At 42.6% G+C, this 21,366-nt stretch overlaps 1 protein-coding gene across 2 annotated transcripts in view; it reads right to left on the reverse strand.

The window, feature by feature from the left end:
• Positions 1–3,399: 3,399 nt before the first annotated feature.
• IGFBPL1 (insulin like growth factor binding protein like 1) overlaps positions 3,400–21,366 on the reverse strand; it is a 137,112-nt gene continuing 119,145 nt past the window's right edge. The window contains exons 4-5 of one of the 2 annotated variants that reach the window (XM_033946827.1): positions 19,817–19,970; positions 3,400–5,549 (exon numbers count right to left, since the gene is read on the reverse strand). In XM_033946827.1, the coding sequence (XP_033802718.1) occupies positions 19,821–19,970 (150 nt within the window). In that variant the 3' untranslated portion in view covers positions 3,400–5,549; positions 19,817–19,820. The remainder of the gene's footprint in view (positions 5,550–19,816; positions 19,971–21,366) is intronic. The other variant, XM_033946907.1, reaches the window with a different exon arrangement.

Below are 21,366 nucleotides of genomic sequence, written 5' to 3' on the forward strand. Positions count from 1 at the left end.
AACAGAGGGTAGTAAAAGGGCAATACTCGGACTGGATAGGGGTCACAAGTGGAGTCCCACAGGGGTCAGTGTTGGGACCGCTGCTGTTCAATATATTCATAAATGACCTGGAAACAGGGACAAAGTGTGAATTATAAAATTTGAGTCAAAACTGTTGAGGAATGCAAAGAATTACAAGGAGACCTGAACAAACTGAGTGAGTGGGCAAAAAGATGGCAGATGAGCTTCAATGTAGAGAAATGTAAAGTCTTGCATGTGGGGAAGGGGAACCCAATGTACAGCTATATGATGGGAGGGAGGGTACTGGGGGAAGGCTGCCTAGAAAAAGACTTGGGGGTATTGGTGGATAAAACAATGAAGCCGGCGGCGCAATGTGCAGCGGCCTCAAAGAAAGCGAACAGAATGTTGGGCATAATCAAAAAGGGTATCACTACCAGAACGAAGGAGGTTATTCTACCACTGTATCGAGCGATGGTGTGCCCACATCTGGAGTACTGTGTCCAATACTGGTCGCCCTACCTAAAGAAGGATATGGCGATACTCGAGAGGGTCCAGAGAAGAGCGACAAGGATGATTAAGGGCATGGAAAACCTTTCATATGCTGAAAGGTTGGAGAGGCTGGGGCTCTTTACCCTGGAAAAGCAGAGACTTAGAGGGGACATGATAGAGACTTATAAAATCATGAAAGGCATAGAGAAGGTGGAGAAGGACAGATTCTTCAGACTAACTGGGCCAACAAAAACAAGAGGGCATTCAGAAAAATTGAAAGGAGACAGATTCAAAACGAATGCTAGGAAGTTCTTCTTCACTCAGAGGGTGGTGGACACCTGGAATGCGCTCCCAGTGGAGGTGATGGGGCAGAGTGCAATATTGGGCTTCAAAAAGGGATTGGATGACTTCCTGAAGGAGAAGGGGATTGAAGGGTACAGATAGAGGGTAACTATACAGGTACTAAATGAATAGGGAATAAAGAATTTAGGTTAAGGTTCACTTACAGGTCACAGACCTGGGGGGCCTCTGTGGGAGTGGACTGCTGGGCACGATGGACCCCTGGTCTGACCCGGTAGAGGCAATGCTTATGTTCTTATGTTCAATGGTACTTGCTAATTATAGGAAAAGATCCATTAACAAGCACAGCTCATGAGAAAGGTTTCTTTATATTGCTTACTTTAAAAGCTTCTCTTTTTCTGAGTAAAGAATACTGTAATGTGTAAAGTCTTGAAAGAGCTGCATTAAGCAAGCAAGGCTCATGAAAAAAATATATATATTGCAGAGATAACGTCATTTCCAAAAGGTTAAGAACAGAAAAAAGAAATACAGACCTCACCATGGCTTCTAGTTCAGAGTAAATGGATGGCTCTAGCTGCACAATTGTGAGATCATCAAGGTGCACCTGGAAGGTAGAATGCTACTAATAAAATAGGACTATGTGCTGGGGGAGCTGACCATACTTGGAATTCAAACCCATGACCTTTGGAAGATGAGAACAGGGCTTTTACTCATTGAGCCACAGCATTCAGGTGCCTCTTCCTGACATGTGATATGATACCTTAGGGAATCTCCTAAGGTATGATCTCCTCAGGTATCATATCACATGTCAGGAAGAGGGCCAATTCTGAAACTGAAATTCAGTTGGCCTCTATAAGCATTATTCTCTAAATATGCATATATCTTACATAGTGTGTATTTGACAGGTGGGTGTTCACATGCAGAGAAGCATGGGTGGGACTTGCACATATCTAACCTATAGAATAGGATAAGTTAAGCACATCTCTCCAGCATATAGATGTGAGCACTTATACCAACTCTGTGGCTGACATAAGGGCTCCTGCAAGTTATAAGCATGTGTTTTATCTGTTAATGCTAGTATTCTATAAAGTAGGCTCCCTATAGGTACACTTTTTAAGAATTGCTCTCAATAAGCATCTTAGAGACCTGGTGGAAGGACCATCAATGGCACACTGTGAAATCAGGGTACAACTTATTTTGAAATGATAGAGTGAATCAAATTATTGGAGGATTGGAACTATGTAGCTATGAAGCTAATGTACCTGTTAAGTAGATGTCCTTAAATGTAGGCACATGCATATACTCTGTATGCATCATTCTTAGCATGCGTTAACAAGTACTTAATGGTACTGTGCACTTGCTGGAATCTTCAAATGTAGGCACCAACACCATGGAGGCGTTAACAGGTAGCACATGGAAAGTATGAAACGACATTTTGAGAGAGAATACTGTGGGGCCAAGGTATTCTTCAAAGTATGTGGTTTTCTCTTACTTCTATGGCTTGTTGAGTTGAATGTGGGTGTGTGGGCCAAGGTCTGGATATAGCCAATTGTCAAGCCTCTAAAATGATGCTGGTTAGTATACAGACCACACAATGGTGTACAATATGTGAAAGTGTGACCTCCTCTTAATGAGGACATAAGCAATATTGTTCAATAGTGTGTAGCAATCTCACTCTGGAACCTTGCCAGTGTGCCAAGCTGTTTATGTGGTGTGCACAATTGTGAGATGAAAGCAAAGCTGGTATGAATACAGGTGAACAACAAACTGTGCAGCACAAAGAAATCACTATAATCTACATCACACATCAATGGCAGCACTACCCCCAGGCTCACAAAAATGGACACCTTGAGTGTGTACAAAGATGTCATTTTCCACAGAATTCACCAACATAGAAAGGTGTGCCTGTCTGCTGTCAAAATTTGCCTTAACATTCATCAGGATACGCCAAAGCACTGCAGCCAAATATTCCAGAGAGCATGTAGTGAGGTTCCTTCTATGATGAAGAGGCATATGATAGTGTACTGTTGATGACTGTAAGAGGTTAGAGATCTAGATATGCTTACTAACAAACATATGATGACATCTGAGCTTGGAGCTATATTCTGAGTCACATGGTTTACCACCAAATGAAAGTAGCCAGGAAACACACATTCTGCCTGTATCTTTATGCAATGTGTAGAGAGAAGGATCTTCTCTATGTTTACACCAGTGAGATATAGTCCCAGTAAATATGTTTCCTTCCCTTTACACAAATCCACTCTGACACACAAGCGTGCATACTGATCCACAATCTACATTGTCATAGTGTCTATAGGATTTGGAAGACACCTATGGATAGTGTAGCTTTCACCTGAAAATGGAGAAATGGTTATTAAGTGGGCAGCTTTATCCATTTGAAGTAATATGGTAACAGCTGCTGCAGTTAGAGGTATGCAAGACATCTTCCGCACAACCCGCACCCTTTCTGAATGCTGTAGGTGAAGTCATGACACATACAATTTCCCAGACCAAGAAAAGGAGTGAGGAAGGGACACGATCAACCAACTGCAAGGATAACCAATTTACTGAAAATATATAAATAGTTAAAACATATATAACATATACACAAAATAGCAAACCTAACAGAGAGTCCTTTGATCCTTTTTGTACTGGGGGTCCAGTTAATTGTGTCTAATCTAATCTAATCCTTAGATTTGAATACCGGGTCATCTTCTAATTTAGAAGCTCGACTCGGTTTACACAAAGAATTTGAAGGAGTAGAAGACAAAATCCAAAATTAACTAAAACCTAACACTTCTTCCATATGTGAGAACAACTAAATCTGCAATAAGAATAATTATTTAAAATGTAGAAAGTTGAATTTAAAGAGTTTCAGAATGTAGAAAAAGATGTGTTTTTAATGATTTCCTGAAGATTTGAAGGGATGGAAATATTCTAATCTAAATGAATACAAATAGATATGCAAAAGATTGAGAAATGTAACCTGTGGCTTATCATCTTCTAAAAGACGGGAATGACTCTCCTTTTCTTGGTCTATACAGTATTACCACACGAAGGGTTGTTTTTTTTCCCTTTTTGTTGTGGGATACATACAATTTCCCATGCATACCTCTACAGTGAATGTCCCAATGAAAGTCCCAGAAAAATACTCTCACAAACAGAGAGCATACTTAGCATCCCAGGAAGCAGGTGTCATCTTTAGCCAATCAGAAAAATGCAGAAATAGATAAAACTATGAAAGCACTTGTTAATAATAGATGGTTGGGCATCTCAGGGGATCAGAGGTGGTTCACATTGCTGTGCCTTGTAATGCTAGGCTTAGCTGATAAGAAGAGGGGCTGGAAAACTATGCAGTAAACTTGCTCTTGAGAAGGATCTCAGAAATCTCTTATCTAGAGCACAAAAATATTGGTGTTTTATATGTTGCTTAAAGAGACAGTGTTTCAGCAATTAGGTAGTCCACATAAATCTGAATTTCAGTAACACTAAAATATGGCAGGAGTGGGAGGATATGTGGGGGGGTCCTAATTTATTCCTCAGTTAGAATACACATCTTTTGTTTCATGAGTAAATCAAGGAATTTTTTTTGCTGTTTACCTGCAATTACATCACTTTCTTTTCCAGAGCTAAATAAAAAAAGATTTGACATCGATATGTGAACATTTCTTAAGAAAGAACTGAATATTTCATGGGATGTCCTAATTTTTTCACATGACTGGTGTGATTTTTGTTATTGAAAACTTAAGAATATCTATCTATTAGGTGGCCACTGGAAGTTACTCAGTTATTCAGTGGCAGTACTCTTATTACTACCTGGTTAACTTTGCCTTATTTTCTGTCCTAAGTTAACCTGTCCTATTGGATACTGCTTCCAACTCTTCCCAGACTCTGCCCAGAGTGCTAAGGAGTCTGCCTGGATTTTCAGTTGCACTATCTAGGTGTCACTGAAAATCTAGGTTAGACCTAGACAGCAATATTGAACAAGGTAGAAATTATCCTATTCAGTTTAATCACACTGAATATTGATCATGTGCAGGTCACTGTCTCTCATTGTTTCAGGTACCCACTTTGGCCGTAAGTTCTCAGGGGCAGTTTGTAGTTTTAGTATTAATAAAAAGGTGGTGCAAGGCAATCAGAATTTAGTAGGGATAAACAGTAGGGATATTCAGCCCCAAACATTTTATTTAGTGTCACTTCCTGTGTTGTCTATAGGAACTTTTGGGTATTTAGAGGTTTTTAAACAATTTTTTCATTATGAGAGCACACACGTATGGAAATAATGTGTCCTCTTTCAAAAGAGGAGTACATGTTGCAGAGTGTGCAGTATTCCTGAAAAAAAGGATGCCATGGTATATGCTTGCATGCACTATCGGGAAAGAGTGAACCCTTTTTCAGAAAGAGTGTGCATTATTAATGACACACACATTTTATTTTTTATTTTTTTTTTTAGGGGGGGGGGGAGAGGTTCCTGACATGAAACAATATAGCAATCGTCTGCCCATTCCTGTGTCATTTCAGATAGATGCTCATCCCTAATAAGCAGCAATTTAGTCGTTCATTATGCTGTGCTGATTTTTTTTTAGTTCAAATGGGATTTAAAAAAAATCTATCCTGGTTCTAGAATGGAAAATTTTCACAAATATGTCATAAGCATAGAAAACTAGTGTCTAGTTCTTATTGTCTAATGAAGCAAAGCAGAGATCTGGAAGATATTCAGTCCAAGCTCAACTTTTTTAAGATGTCTGGATCACTTCTCCCTAAGGGCAAAAGAAAATGAAGTCAGTCAGCATCATCCTTTGCTAGCCATTAGCCATTAGTTTTATAACAGAGCACCTAAATTTATGTCAGGACTGCCATCCACACAGGTAGTACAAGGGCTAGCTCAACTTGTATTGCTGGCACCCCTCCCTTCATTGCATCACTTTTGGAACCCCCTTTTCCCCCTGCAGGTTCAGCATCCCTCCCTCCATTGGGCCGACATCTCTCCCCCCCCTACCCATCCCCCCAGCAGTCTAGTCTTTCTTTCTCCCTCCTCTGTCCCTCTCCCCATGAATCTGGCACTACTCCCTTACCTCTCTACTTCCCTGTGGTCCTGTAAAGATGAACATTGGTTGTCAGCGGCGGCAGCATGATATCAGGTAATTGCATCAGAGGAGGCAGGACACAGCAGAGGAAAGACCCAGGAGCTGGCCAAAGGCTAAAAGGACCTCGAGGGAGTGAGAGATGAAGGAGGAGCAGTGCCACACTCGCAGGGAGGGGTAGGGAAGAAAAGGCTTAACCTGTAGACTAGGTAAAGTCAGAGGCTGGATATTTTGGTGCCCTTAATTGCCAGCAGTCTAGGCTAGAGTCTCACCTGGTCTATTGTTTAAGCTGGCCCCTGTGTATCACCTATATGCTATTCTATAATTATGCATAGAATTATCAGAAGGATGTTCATATGGACCAGCCATAGGCAGGGTTCCTATTTTTGCACATAACTTACAGAATACTGTAAGTTATGTGTGTAAATGCCGCATTTAGGTTCTAACATTTATGTCAGCCATAGACCTTGTATACATGTTTGTATCTACATTTAGGTGTGACACTGTTCACTTGCACAGTTGTTCTATAAGCACACATACTTATGTAAGTTTCCTTACAGACTAGGCGCACTGTCTGTGGAAATACATAGCATATACAGTAATAACACAGTAGATGATGGCATCCAGTCTTTCCAGCAAGATAAATTCATAACTTAACATATGATATGATACTACATAATGCATCCTTAATCTTGATTTGTCATCATCATTTTCAGGGCTGTCCAGCCCTGGCCTTGTTCTCCAACTGCTGAAGCTGCCACCGAAGCCCCACTCCAGCCCTTCCAAATCTCTCAAGCCACAATCAGGGCACAGACCATAGAAGTCTGTCCAGTCTTTACTTCTCAGTTACTGATGTTGCCATATACTGTAATCATCACTAATGCTTTCCATATAGGATTCATTTGTGTTTATCCCACACATTTTTGAATTCTGTTGCTGTTTTCATCACCACCTTCTCTTGGAGGAGGGCATTCCAGGCACCACTTTCTCCATAAAAAAGTACTTGCTGACATTGTTCCTGAGTAACCCTTCCTCCCCTGCAATCTAAATTCATGTCCTTTAATTTTATCCAGGGCTTTTTTTTTTAGGGGATACCGAGTACCAGCACCTTTTCCATTGATTGATAAAATGACCCATGGTCCCCAAGTATTAATAAAAGAGTTAAGGTGCTGCACACTCGGTGTTACCTTTTCATGGATTCTATGGCTGGTTGCAGGGTGCCTGGGTGGGTTCCTAAGTGATGACCCAACTCCTGAAGAACGGCTTGGTATTTGAGTACTGATACCTTTTTTCCTAGAAAAGAAATGCACTGGTTCTACCACTTTCCCTCCTCTGCATAAGGTTTGTTTGTAAATTAATGCCTTTCAAATATTTGAATGTCTGTATCACATACCAAGACTAAATTGTGGCACCCGCTATAGAATTGTCCCCTTAGATGGCAATTCTATAAATAGACACCCAAATTTGGGTACCTGATGCAGCATGGGTCACACAAATTCTATACCAGCATCCGGGCATGCAGAGTCCATTATAGAATGCTAGTGTAAATGGCTGGTGTAAATAGGCACACATCAATGCGTTAAGCTATATACATATCTTATAATGTGTATGCATCAATGGGAGACCTGCCCATGTCCCACCCAAGCTCCACCCATGTGCACAACCCCCTCACAGATGCATGCCTCTATGCAATCCTCATCCTTCTCGATCTCAAGGCTTCTTGGGCCCTCTCCTCTCTATATACCCATTCTCTTAGTACACTGACTTCCTCCCATGGTTTTCTATATCACCTCTATGCTGATGATTCCCAGATCTACCTCTCCACACCAGATATCTCAAAATGAATATGACTAAAATTGAACTCCTTATCTTTCTGCCTAAATTCACCTCCCCCCTCCCGCTGTTCTCTATTTCTGTGTATAACATTCTCCTCCTCCATGTCTTGTCAGCTCACAACCTCTCTCTCCTCCACTCAGATCCAACAAATCACTAAAAGCTGTTGCTTCCTCCTCTATAATATTATCAAAATCCGAACTCTCCTCTCCGAACACACTACCAAAACTCTTATCATCCCAAGCTTAGACTACTGCAAAATACTTCTCTCAGGTATGCCGCTCATCCATTTCTCACCCCTTCAATCTGTTCAAAATGTTGCTGAATGACTCATATTCTTTGATAGCCACCCCACTCACATTACCCATCTCCTCAAGTCACTTCATTGGCTCCCCATCAGTTTCCGAATACAGTTCAAACTCCTCTTACTGACTTAGAAGTGCATTCACTCTAGCCCTTCAATATCTCTCCTCCCTTATCTCTCCTTATGCTCCCCCCTATGAACTATGTTCATCAGGTAATACCCTCTTATCTGTACCCTTCTCCTCCACCACCAGCTCCAGACTCTGTCCTTTCTTTCTTGCCATGCCTTATGCCGGGAACAGACTGCCTGAATCAATACATCATGCTCCGTCTCTAACAGTATTCAAATCCAAGCTAAAAGCCCACTTTTTTGAAGCTGCTTTCAACTCTTAACTCACACTCACAGTCAGAAACTTCCCAACCCTCAGATGTCCTATCTGTCCAAATTAGATTGTAAGCTCTTCTGAGCAGAGACCGTCTATTGAATGATAAATTCACAGCGCTGCACACACCTTTAGAAATGATAAATAGTAGTAGTATATGATGCCATTTCTGCTCGTCCTTAAAGGATTAGTGTGTCGGGTGAGTGCATGTGTAAGCGGCATTTAAGGTGTCATTTATACACACATGTGGTACCTAACCGCTGGTACACAGTTATAGAAATGCCCTTTTAGGAGGCTATTCTCTACTGGTTGCCTGAAATTAGGCATCAGGATGTCGTATGCTAAGTGCAAATTCTGTATCAGCAATTATGCACATAATTGCTGTTATATTTAGGTTTATTAAATACGTGCTATATTGCTTTTTTTAACAATAAAAGGAGGTAGAATACTCAATATATACCCACTACAGATTGCTGCAGCTATATATAAAAGTTTGGGAAGTGAGTGCTTTAGTTTTATTTTTTTAGTAGGACCACAGACATTTTAGGAAGTGAGTGCACTATTTCTGTTTTTACTTTGGCACTTTTATAATAGAATTGCATGCATAGGCAGTGGAACACATTTTTGTTTGGGGGAACCCGCAAGCTCCACCCCAGACCTCCACCCTAGCTCCACCCTAGACCCCGCCCCATAATAGTACTAATTGTAATACCATTTTTTCCATTCATTTTTCATATATACACACAAAATTAAACTAGCTTCTGGTCCTGTATTTGCATAGGAGTTATCTGTGTTCTGCATGTGTGTACCAAGGCCAGGTGTTCTGGTAGCAATGAATGTTGAAAAACATACAGTGTGATTTGCATAAAGTACTAATATATACAAACCAAACTCTAAGATTCAAGACAGAGAAATAGAAACAAATGCATTTCTTCTTGAACAATGCAAAATATAGACAGCAGTTGTCATTTCTCAAAACTGACACAATTCAATCACTAAATTGAAAATAAAACCATTTCCCCTACCTTTGTTGCCTGGTGATTTTGGTTTTCAAACCATCTTCCTGGTCTCTGGCTGCACTTCCTTCTGTCTGTGCTCTTAACTGTGTATCCAGGGCCACCTTATCCATTTGCTGTTTTTGCCTCCTTCACTTTCTGCCATACATCCATCTTTAGCATCAACTTTTAACATTCATCTTTCTTCCATTTATCTGCTTTCTTCCCATCTATTCATGTGTACCATCTCCTCCCCTACTCCCATCTATCCATAAGAAGCATTTCTTATCTCTTCCCTGATGTTCCCATTGCTGTGCACCATCTCCTCCCTCTGTCTCCCCTTCCCCTCCATCCCTATGCACCATCTCACCCCTCTCCCATGGTCAGACATCTCTGTCTTCCCCCTTCCCCCCTCATGTGGTCTAGCATCTTTTTCCTCTCCTTCCCATAGCCTAGAATCAAGTTTCAAGTTTATTTCAAATTTACTATACCGCCCACTCAAACCTTCTGGGCGGTGTACAAAATACCTTAATATTATACCAATTAAAAAATAATTTAGGCTAAAACAGATCAGGGGGAGAAAAAATCCCCCCCCCCAAAAAAAAACTCAAATGATTTACAGACACGGAAGAACAGGAACAAAAGGGAAGAAGGGATTGGAAATTACTATTGATAGAAAAAGAAAAAACACTTAAAGGGAAGAACAAAAGGCTGGGGAAATAGAATGGAAACATTACTTAAAAATAAATCTAAGTTGTCCTAAAAAGGACAGTTTATGTTACAAAGGCATCTCTCCATCCCTCCCTCTTTCCGAGGTCGAACATCTCTCTCCTCTCCTTTTTGCGGTCTAGCATCTCTCTCTCTCTCTCCCCTCCTTCCCTTCCATTCTGTGGTCTGGCAACTCTCTCTTTCTCTCCTTCTCATTCCAATGGTCTGACACCTCTCTCTTCTTTGGGTCATCTCTCCTCCATCCCAATATAACATTTCTCCCTCCCTCCTCTCCACCACTATCATGTCCAACAATTCTCCCTCTTTCTTCCTTTCCCCATATACATCATCTCTCTTTCCCTCTCATGCCACACACCTATGTTGAACAATTCTCTGTTCCTTTTCCCTCCCCCATGGCAGCATTTCTTTCTCTCCCTTCCCACTACTCCACCTGTGCAGCATCTCTCTTTTCCTCCTTTCCTAATCCCATTTGTCCTTCCCAACCCTCTCCCTGTATGTGCAATGCCTGTCTTCCCAACCCCCTGAGCATCTGTCCTCCCTGCCTTCCCAACTCACTACCCCCTGCACCCAGCCTCTCCCTGTCAGGCTCTGCACCCAGCCCCCTTACCTCCCCTCTCTGTCAGGCACTGCACCTAGCCCCCCTCCCTGCCTCCCTGTCAGGCTTTGCACCCAGCCCCTTTCCTCCTCCCCTGTCAAGCACTGCATCCAGGCCTCTCCCTCCTCTGCCAAACTCTGCACCCAACCCCCATCCTTCCCACCCTCCCTTGTCCCTCCCTTGTTCCCGGTCGACATTGTATATCTGGATTTTCAGAAGGCATTTGACAAGGTCCCGCATGAACGACTACTTCAAAAAATTGCAAGCCATGGGACTGAGGGTGAAATACACACATGGATCAAAAACTGGTTGGCAGATAGAAAGCAAAGAGTGGGGGTAAATGGACAATACTCGGACTGGAAAAGAGTCACCAGTGGAGTGCCACAGGGTTTGATGCTTGGGCCTGTGCTCTTCAACATATTTATAAACGACCTGGAAATTAGAACGACGAGCAAGGTGATTAAATTTGCAAATGATACGAAGTTATTCAAAGTAGTAAAGACACAGGAGGATTGTGAAGACCTACAACAGGACATAAACACGCTCGAGAAATGGGCTGTGACATGGCAAATGAAGTTTAACTTGGACAAGTGTAAGGTGATGCATGTTGGTAACAAAAATCTTATACACGAATACAGGATGTCTGGTGCAGTACTCGGAGAGACACTTCATGAAAGAGACTTGGGAGTATTGGTTGACAAGTCGATGAAGTCATCTGTGCAATGCGCGGCAGCGGCAAAAAGGGCAAACAGAATGCTTGGAATGATTAAGAAGGGGATCACGAACAGATTGGAGAAGGTTATCATGCCACTGTACCAGGCCATGATACGCCCTCACCTGGAATACTGCGTCCAGCACTGGTCACTGTACTTGAAGAAGGACACAGTACTACTTGAAAGGGTCCAGAGAAGAGTGACTAAGGGGCTGGAGGAGTTGTCATACAGTGAGAGATTAGAGAAACTGGGCCTCTTCTCCCTTGAAAAGAGGAGACTGAGAGGGGACATGATTGAAACCTTCAAGATAATGAAGTGAATAGACTTAGTAGATAAAGACAGGTTGTTCACCCTCTCCAAGGTAGGGAGAATGAGAGGGCACTCTCTAAAGTTAAAAAGGGATAGATTCCGTACAAATGTAAGGAAGTTTTTTTTTCTCCCAGAGTGGTGGAAAACTGGAACGCTCTTCCGGAGGCTGTCGTAGGGGAAAACACTCTCCAGGGATTCAAGACAAAGTTAGACAAGTTCTTGCAGAACTAGAACGTACGCAGGTAGGGCTGGTCTCGATTAGGGCGCTGGTCTTTGACTTGGGAGCCACCGTGGGAGCAGACTACTGGGCATAATGGACCACTCGTCTGACCCAGCAGCGGCAATTCTTATGTTCTTATGTTCTTGTCAGGCTCTGCATCCAGCCCCTCCCACTGTCAGACTCTGCACCCAGCCACCCACCCCGGTCAGGCACTGCACCTAGCCCCCTTCTCCCCCCCCATGCACCCCACCTCACCCGACAGACTCAGCACCCAGCCCCATCTGGTCTGGTGGTCCAGAGGTACAGCGGGCAGGAGCAAGCTTTCCTTGCTTCTGCCCTGTTGCTAACCCAGTCGGTCATGGCTGGTTTCTTCTGCCACTGAGCAACAATGAACAGGAGCATGCTTTGACACTCCTGCTCACCGCTCAGCGGCTTCTTTGACTGGCAATTTTTGGGGAGGCCATGGCCCCTGTGCCCCTCCCCCCATTCCGGTGCCTATGATTGCATGTTGTTACTGCTATGAAGAAATTTTAGAAATGAGTGCATATTTTTAGCAAGGTTGTTTTTATATTTATTTGTTGTTACTCTTTAGGATGGCTCATTTTTTGGTTTTTTTGCTTACTGCCACTTTTATAAGGGACAGAAGCAAGTGCACCACTTCTCTATCTCTATAGTGCTGTAGTTACATAGTGAGTGCATTACTTCTGTTTTTAGTAAGGCTGATATTGCCATTTCTAAAGTATTTTGGGGTCCTTTTATTAAGGCGCGCTAACTGGTTTAATGCATGCTAAAGATTAGCATGTGCTATATGCTAAGGCATCCATTATATTCTATAAGTGCCTTAGCATTTAGAGCACGCTAAATCGGTTAGTGCACTTTAATAAAAGGATCCCTTTATTTAATTTGTAGAATATATTGCAGGATTAGCAGTCCTTTGCAAACACAAATGAAATAATTGCTTTGAAATCCAGAGCAAGGGTTTTCATATGATTTGCTTTTTTCCCCCCATTTGTCTTTAGCTTTCTTGGAATCGAGGCCATTGTACTGCATCCATTTTATAGCGTGTAAATTACTTGACCTGCCTGTCACCACTGCCTTTGAACCAGATCGATCAAATATATCAGAGGTAAATAAAAGCAATCATGAAGAATGGTTAAAAAATGTTTCTTGTGTTTTGATTGTTATCGATAGTGTGATATGAAGTGTATGTGAAACCTCGTGAACCATTCAGCTTCCTTTGAATGTATCTCTTCTTATCTGATGAAGAAGTAGAAGAAAAGGCTACAGCAGTGCTAGAAGAAAAAAGTAAAACACTAAAAGCAATTCACACAGCCAATATTGGAACCCAAGCACAGTACCGGGTAAAGCTTTGGATTCTTGCCCAGAAATAGCTAAGAAGAAAAAATTAAAAAATTTAAATTGAATCAGGTTGGGCAGACTGGATCTTGGGCAGGTTTGGTTCTTTATCTGCCGTGATCTACTATGTTACTATGTTACTATGAGCCACTTAACTATTGAACAAGTTAAAGATTTGACTCCGTCTTCCCTGTTTCCAAATGGCTGTGTTGCTTTACTCATATTTTGGACTCTATCAGTGTTTGTGGCTCAAGCTGAACAATCATTCAGCACTTTGAAAAGAGTAAAAAGCGTACTTTGATCAACAATGGAGCAGTAGAGACTCAGCAGTTTAGAACTGCTTGCCACTGAGGCTGAATTAAGAGGCATCAACTTTGACACTGTGGGCCGGATGCACAAAACTCTCCTCTGGTTTAGCGACCAACGGAATTTGCCGATCCAATTTTCATAATGGCTCACCACATGATTTTCAATGTGGTCATACATTCTCCGATGCTGGCAAGCAAACGACCTCATTATTATTAAAATGAGGTCATTAATATTAAAATGAGCCATCCAATCGATGGTCTAACATTGCATGTCATAATCAGATCGCTAATACTGACCCCACAAAAACAACAGGTCTGACATGTATTTTCATTTTTTTTCTATGGGCTTAAATATGTGTGTGTGTAACACAAGCACAGTATCTGGCCCATAAAAAAAAAGTCCCAATTCCTCCTGCCGCTGCGACCTCCCCCCTGCTGAACTGACCCCCCCCACCAGAATCCCCCCTGAACTGACCCCTCCCCTTCCCCAGTTTACAAAAAATCAGCAGGAGGGATGCCTACTCCCTCCTGCCACTGGATGCCCCCAAACCATCCCCCACACCCACCAAACAACCCTCATTCTTCTACATTAAGATGACATAAGGAGAGATGCCCAGTCCCTCCTGCTCGCAGACCTGCCACTCTACAATGGTGGTTCTTAGGACCCTCCCATGCATCCCAGGATGCACCAGGAAGGGGAAGGACTACCATTTTGGAGTGGCGGACCTGCGAGCAGAATGGAATGGGCATCCTTCCTGCTGTCATCTTAATGTAGAGGTAAGGGGTAGTTCAGGGGTGATCCTGGTGGAGGGGTCAGTTCACTGGGAGGAGGGGATTTATGGTGTCAGGAGGGAGTAGACATCTCTCCTGCTGATTTTTATTGAAGTACGGAGAGGAGGGGGGGTCCTGCGGGGGTGGGTGATTCAGCTCTGCACGGAAAGGCGTTGTGGCAGCAGAAGGGATTGAGCATCCCTCCTTCCTCTATTTTGGTTCTGGGGTCATCTGTGGGGGAACCATCATGGGGGAGAGCAGCTCACTTTTTTTTAATGGGGACAGATATTGTGCATGTGTAATAGTGCTGCCTGATTCAGGGAAAACATTTTCGATTTGATTCAATTTTCCTGCCCAATCGGGCGGTGTTTTTCAAATGAGCTGGTGTGTTTATTTTTTAGTCTTTCCACCCACCCCACCGCCACCCTCTCCAACCCTAGGTCGATGCTGTGGTGTAAACAAAATAAACAAAAAAGTCTTTTCCTCTCTCTGTTAGGTCCTAGCTCACGCTCGCTATCTAACACCAACTCTGGCAGGATACACATTTCAAATCTGACATATTGTAATCACAAAATAGAAAATAGAATTATTTTTTTCTACCTTCCACTGCCAAATCCAACTTTTGTTTCTTTCCCACTATCTACCATCTCGCTCTCTTTCTCCCTGCCATATGCCCTGGGTCAAACCTCTCTATTCCCTTCCATGTAGCATCTTTCCCTTCCTCCCCTCTATTATAATGTACAATATTTATTTCTCTCTCTCCATGCACCATTTCTCCCTGCCCTCCACCCTATGTCTAATATTTCTCCATCTTCCTTCTCCATACATGCCTCCCTCCCCTTCACCATATGCAGGATTTCCCCATCACCCCTTTCTACCTCTTCTCTCACTTCCTCTCCTCCACCCCAACAATTCTTCCTCTCTCCTCTCTCCCATGTGAAGTATCTTTCCTCCCATCCCATCCCCCAGAGCAGCAGCTTTCTTCCCCTCCCACCCATTCCCCTGTGTAGCAGCTTTCCATCCCTCCCTCCTTCCCATCCTCCTGTGCAGCAGCACCCTACCAACTCTCCCACCGTGAGATCTGATATACCTCTGAGGCCTCCTAAAGCAGCAGCAGTGGCTACGGTGTATGGTCAGCAGCAGTATCACTCTGAATGGGCTACTCATGGCCTGCCCACCAGGGCTTCCCTCTGCAGCATCATCACTTATGTCATCAGTGACGTGGTAGAGGGAAAGCCCTGGTGGGGCAGGCTGCAGAGCAGTGTGATGCCAATGCTGACCGTCTAATGCCACTGCCACTTTAGGAAGTATGTCAGGTCTCACCGGGAGGTGGGGGTGTTGGTCGCTGAATTAGTGAGTCTGATTTTCTTGGACAACAAATCAAGTCACCGAAGTGAATCGGTGAATTGATTCAAATTGGCAAATTTGGCAGCACTAGTTTGTAACACACACACATCTGTATCATTAAATTAAAAAAAAGAAAAAAGCTCCGAACATCTGAGTGGTAGGAGGCTGCTTTGGGGCTTTCCCTGTAGCTCAGCTATTTGGGCTTCTCCAAACTGGCTCTGCGCATGTGTGAGAGCTGGTTTCTAAGCGAGTGATTGGATGGGATTACGACTGCCCTCATTTGCATGGGCAGCCATTTGAACATCGATCACTGTTTACAAATCGGCCAAAAAAAAATCAGTCCACAGTGACCTGTACAGCCTTAACAACTGTTTTTATTTATTTATTAATTAAAAAATTTCTATACCGTCTAAAACTTAAACGGTTTACATAATAATACATACATAAATTTGTAAAACAAAAAGTAAAAATGTATGAACATGAATAGATAAATCCACAGAGAATCAGCAATAGAGGAATCAATATCAAAGGAGGCCTATGTAGCTCAAAGATCAACCCGGAAGAGGTAGTGGAAACAGAGATTGTGTCTCTTGGGATCTCTCAGAGAGAGAGAAAGAGATAATGGTTTCTGTGATTGGGCAGACTAGATGGGTCATTTGGCCTTTATCTGCCATCATGTTTCTATGTTTCTATCATAAAGAATCAAAGTCTAGAAAAAGGAATTTACAAACAATTGTGTTTTTAGTAATTTCCTAAATGTGCCCTTCTCACCACATTTCCGTATTAGACTCACAAGAGTGCATCTAGCTCTGCTAACAAAAAAAGCTCTCAAATATACCTCCACTAGAATGCAACCACAACTTCTCTTCACATAAGTACAAGTCTTCTATATAATTATCACAATATATTATTTTTAAAAAATCAAAACTTTACTTTTGACTCTGACTGGTACAGCAAGGAGGTGAACCCTTAAGATTGTTAGCTCTTTGCCTGGCTGTGTGTCTTTGTGGCCCTGGTGTAAAATATTTGATATCAGCACAAATTTGCTTAAAATACTTGTATCCTGCTCTCCGCTTTTCAGAAGTGTCCAAATACAATATTACACAGCGATAAAAGCAAGGAGATAAATATAAAATTAAAAACCCATCCCATGGAAATAAACCCAACACTTAGGGCCTCTTTTATCAAGCTGAATAGCAGAGGCCGGCATGGTAAATGCACCAAAGCCCATAGGGATTGAACGGGCTTCGGTGCTTTTGCTGTGTGGCATTTGCTACTGCGGCTTGATTAAAAAAAGGGCCTTATTTTTTTCCCATTCCCACCTCAACCACACCCTAACAAACATTTTGCTGTTTTAAACCACAGCATGAATCCATTGAAAGACATAAACATCAAAGTGATATTGACCTCATTATGGGCCCCTTTTACAAAGCTGCAGTAGTGTTTCCCCCTCAGCAAATGCACCAAAGCTCATTCAGTTCCTATGGGCTTTGGTGCATTTGCTGCAGGAGAATCACTACTGTGGCTTTGTAAAAAGGACCCTATGTTTTTAAATCCATCATACAATAAAGTGAAGCACATCCATTATAATCTATAGCAGTGTATCACAAACTGTGTGCTGCGGCAAGATTCTCGGTGTGCCGCAAGACGCTGCCTACAAGATGTGCCTCTTGCGGCAAGAGGCATGTCCTGTAGGCAGTCAGCCAGTGCCTCTCCTCCTGTCCGTGCCTCTCCTCTTCCAGCACCCCCCTTCCACTGGCGGCTCAGAACCCCATCTGGAGGGCCTCTGCGCATGTGTGGACATCGATGTGATGACATCACACATGCGCAAGACATCATTGCGCCAACATCCATGTATTTACAGATGCCCTCCAGTCACAGCCCCGAGTTTAGTGTGCCGCAGCTCTGGAGAGTTTGTGAGACACTGGTCTATAGAATGATTTCAAGTGGTTAGGTAAACTTAGGGCTCTTTATACTAAGGTGCGTTAGGGCCTTAACACGTGGAATAGTGCGCGCTAGACCTTAACGCCAGCATTGAGCTGGCGTTATTCTAGAAGCGTACCGCACGGTTTAGCGCGTGGTAATTTTGTGCATGCGCTAAAAACGCTAGCGCACCTTAGTAAAAGGAGCCCTTAGTGTTCTATTACTAATGTGTATTAATCAGTTAAAATGCATTAATTAAGACTAATGCAAGTTAAAGTGCATAGTAAAGAGGATCCATGAACAAGACTAGGGCTAGAGCTCTTTACATGCCTTCAAATGCATTTGGATGTGTTCTACCCCAGAGCTTTTCATGTTTTGTTCTAAGAAGTAATGGTGTGTACCAATAGTTTTTTGCATTTATGGGTCAAGGCGTATATGTGCATTTTTTCACTTAGGACACAGTTCTCCTTTTTGAGTTGTTTTCACTAGGGTATTTCTCAGTATTTCCATTATATTTTTGCACATTAATTAGAGGAGTGAAATGATGTGAATTGTTAGTGACAATCGAGTGTTTTTAGGCTCACATGTGTGTACACTTTCAATTGCTGATACCACCTCTTTCATATAAACATTTAAATAATTTAGTTGTTATGAACATTAGTCAGAGAACTGTCTCCCAAGTGATGTTTTATATATAAGGTAGTCCTTGTGGTTTGTGTTAAATTGCATTATTTATTTATTTATTCATTTAGTTCGATTTATATCCCATCCTCCCCGAGGAGCCCAGAATGGGTTCCATGGTAAAATACATAACAGTTAGCAAACAAGACACAGAACAAGGAACAGAAGATTAAGGCGATAGTGTACAAATTAATATTAGTAGTAGTGAGATGAGTCTAGTTCAGTTGTTCTGGATTAGCAGACACTTGGAGCTTGGAAGTAACAGTCTGAATGCTAACTTGTCCTGAGGATTTGATGTTAGAAGGTAGTTGGTTCTGGTATCTTCACTTGGTACTTTCTAATTTGAGCTCCAACCAGGGTTTTTTTGAAAAAACATTTCCTCCTGAGAATGGAGGAGTCGGGATTTTGGCTGATATGTAGCCGGGCGCCAAGTCGTGTAAGAACTTGAACACAAGTACTAAGCCTTTGAAGTTTAGAGCATGTTAATGTACATTAACAAGCATTAGGCAGTTAAGGGCCATTAGTGAATAGGGCCCTTAGTTTGAATCCAAATTTTACTAATCCATTACAAATATGCTGTTTCTACAGAATACAGTGCTTCTGTTTTATATGTCTTCTTGAATCCATTTCAGTGAGTCAGGATTACAGGTAGGTCATTTCACTCTTTGTGCCAATATATGTAAACAGAGTTTGAAAGCAAATAATACACAATAATCAAAAGAAACATCTAAGTCCATTTTGGGCCTAAGTTGCTAGTCACCCAAAGTTGGACATGGGAAAAGGTCCATTTTCGAAAAATACGTCCAACATATTTTTTCCCTCAAAATTGTCTAACTGTGCATAGCCGTCTGATTGTCCAGATCACTAAGTCGTCGATCTTTATACCCCATTTTCGACCAAAAATTTGTCCAAGTCAAAAACGCCTAGAAAACGAACTTTTGGGCATGGGAGGGGCCAGAAAAGTGAGGGACTGGACACCCAGACATGGCAATATAGTAGTGGGGTACCTTACAGGGCACTGCTGTGAACTTCAAAAAAAGGGTGCCAGAACCTACTAGACCCACCTATCTACCACCCCAATAGCCCTTATGGCTTCAGGTGCCACTTATATGGCAGACAATAGCCCTTATGGGCTGCGTGCCGGTGCCAGACAGGGGGGGTAAGTTCAAGTTGTTCAAGCAGGGGATGCCGGTTCGCGCCGGGGGGGGGGGGGGGCCTTTGCAAGTGGGGGGGGGCAGCGCCGCTGGCCTCGGGGGGGAGGGAACGTTTCCATTATTTCCTATGGGGAAACTCGCTTTGATATATGAGTATTTTGGTTTATGAGCATGCTTCTGGAACGAATTATGCTCGTAAACCAAGGTACTGTAGTTCCTTCTGGGGTTTTATTGTTGTTATTATGTAAACCTCTGAATGAGTTTGGTCTTAAAGGCAGTATATCAAGTATAATAAACTGTAAACTGTAGTGTTTTCACATTACCTAATCATATTTCATCATCCGATGGTATATGAATAGTTCTTTGGGTCTTGCTCTGCTCAGTCACTGTAATCATTCCTTCAGCATGTGCTTCCCCAACCATATTGGTAGCCTGACATTGGTATATGCCTTCGTCTTCCTTTGTCAGTGGGTTAATCTAGGAAAATAGTGAGTGAACATGAAGAGGCAGCACAGCATCTGCAGGCCTTCAGACATGATTGATGGCTCTTCCTCAGTTATTCTAAAAGAGGTAAATATATTGTACAACAGGGCTACTCAATTCTAGTCCTTTAGGTCCAGGCCAGATTTTCAGTATGTCTTAATGAATATGCATGAGAGAGATACTAAGTAGGCAGGGCATGCAGATCTCTGTCATGCATATTCATTGTGGAGATCTGAAAATCTGGTCTGCCTCTGGACCTTGATTAGGAAACATGGTCTCAAGTAAATGCTCGTTCAGAGTGAAACCTTAGATTCATACACAGTGGGCAAGTTTGGAGCTTGCTGTTTGATGTCTTCAGTAGCTCCAGTTAGTAAGTAACTCAGGATTTATTGAGAGGAAAGTTACAGGAGAACCTCTTATGAACTTGGTTAAAGCTCATAGTCCTAGGCCATTGATTTTCATATACACCCTTGCAACAGTTCTTTTGGTTGAACCTATCCTTATGACAAACAACTGGTTAGTATTCAGCCAGTGGCAGTCAGCATTTTTTTGGACTGACCATTGTTGGCTAAATTAAACCTGGCTGGATATTCAATGCTGGGCCATGTCCGGGCACCATCATTAAATATCTGAGTCTAAGTTGATTTCTCCTGGCTGCTTGGTAGTTATGTAGATTCCAGATGATATTCATCTGGGCACCTGCTGGTACTTATGTGGGTCCCGGATGAATATCAGTGATGACATAAGGGTATATGGTCATTTCTCTCTTCCTCCCCAATTTAGACACTTGTCCCTTCCTCTTCTATCCTAATGGGTGCCACATAAACATCTCACCAGAACTCCCTTAAAGGTTATGGTGAGCCCCTCAAAACACTCTTAAACCCACTATACCCACCTGCCTACAGCCCCAATAGCCCTTATACCTGCATGTGGCATCTATATTTTAGTACAGTAGGGTTTTGGGGGAGATTATGGTGGGCTCACATTTTCCACCATAAATGTGGTTGTTAGAGTGGCTTATGGAACTTGCTACTCTTCTCTATGGTTCAGTAGCCCACCCTCTAGGCCAGTGTTTCTCAACATTTCAAGCCAAGTACCCCCTAAGCCTAACAAATACCAACTGAGTATCCCTGCCCAGACCTGCCCCTGACGCCACCCCCATAATAATAATACTAATTGTAATGCAATTTCTGCCATCCATTTTTCATGAGAAACCTGAGACAAGTCCAGAAATTCTTTGAAAGAACACAATTCCAGCTTATAGTGCAATCCCTAATCCTAGGTCTGCTAGATTACTGCAACATCCTCTACCTCCCCTGCCCCACTACCATGACCAAGCAATTACAAACAATCCAAAATACAGCTCTGAGACTCATCTACTCACTGAGGA

The sequence above is a fragment of the Geotrypetes seraphini genome, chromosome 1 (genome assembly GCF_902459505.1).
Source record: "Geotrypetes seraphini chromosome 1, aGeoSer1.1, whole genome shotgun sequence".
In the NCBI taxonomy this organism is placed as follows: Eukaryota; Metazoa; Chordata; class Amphibia; order Gymnophiona; family Dermophiidae; genus Geotrypetes; species Geotrypetes seraphini.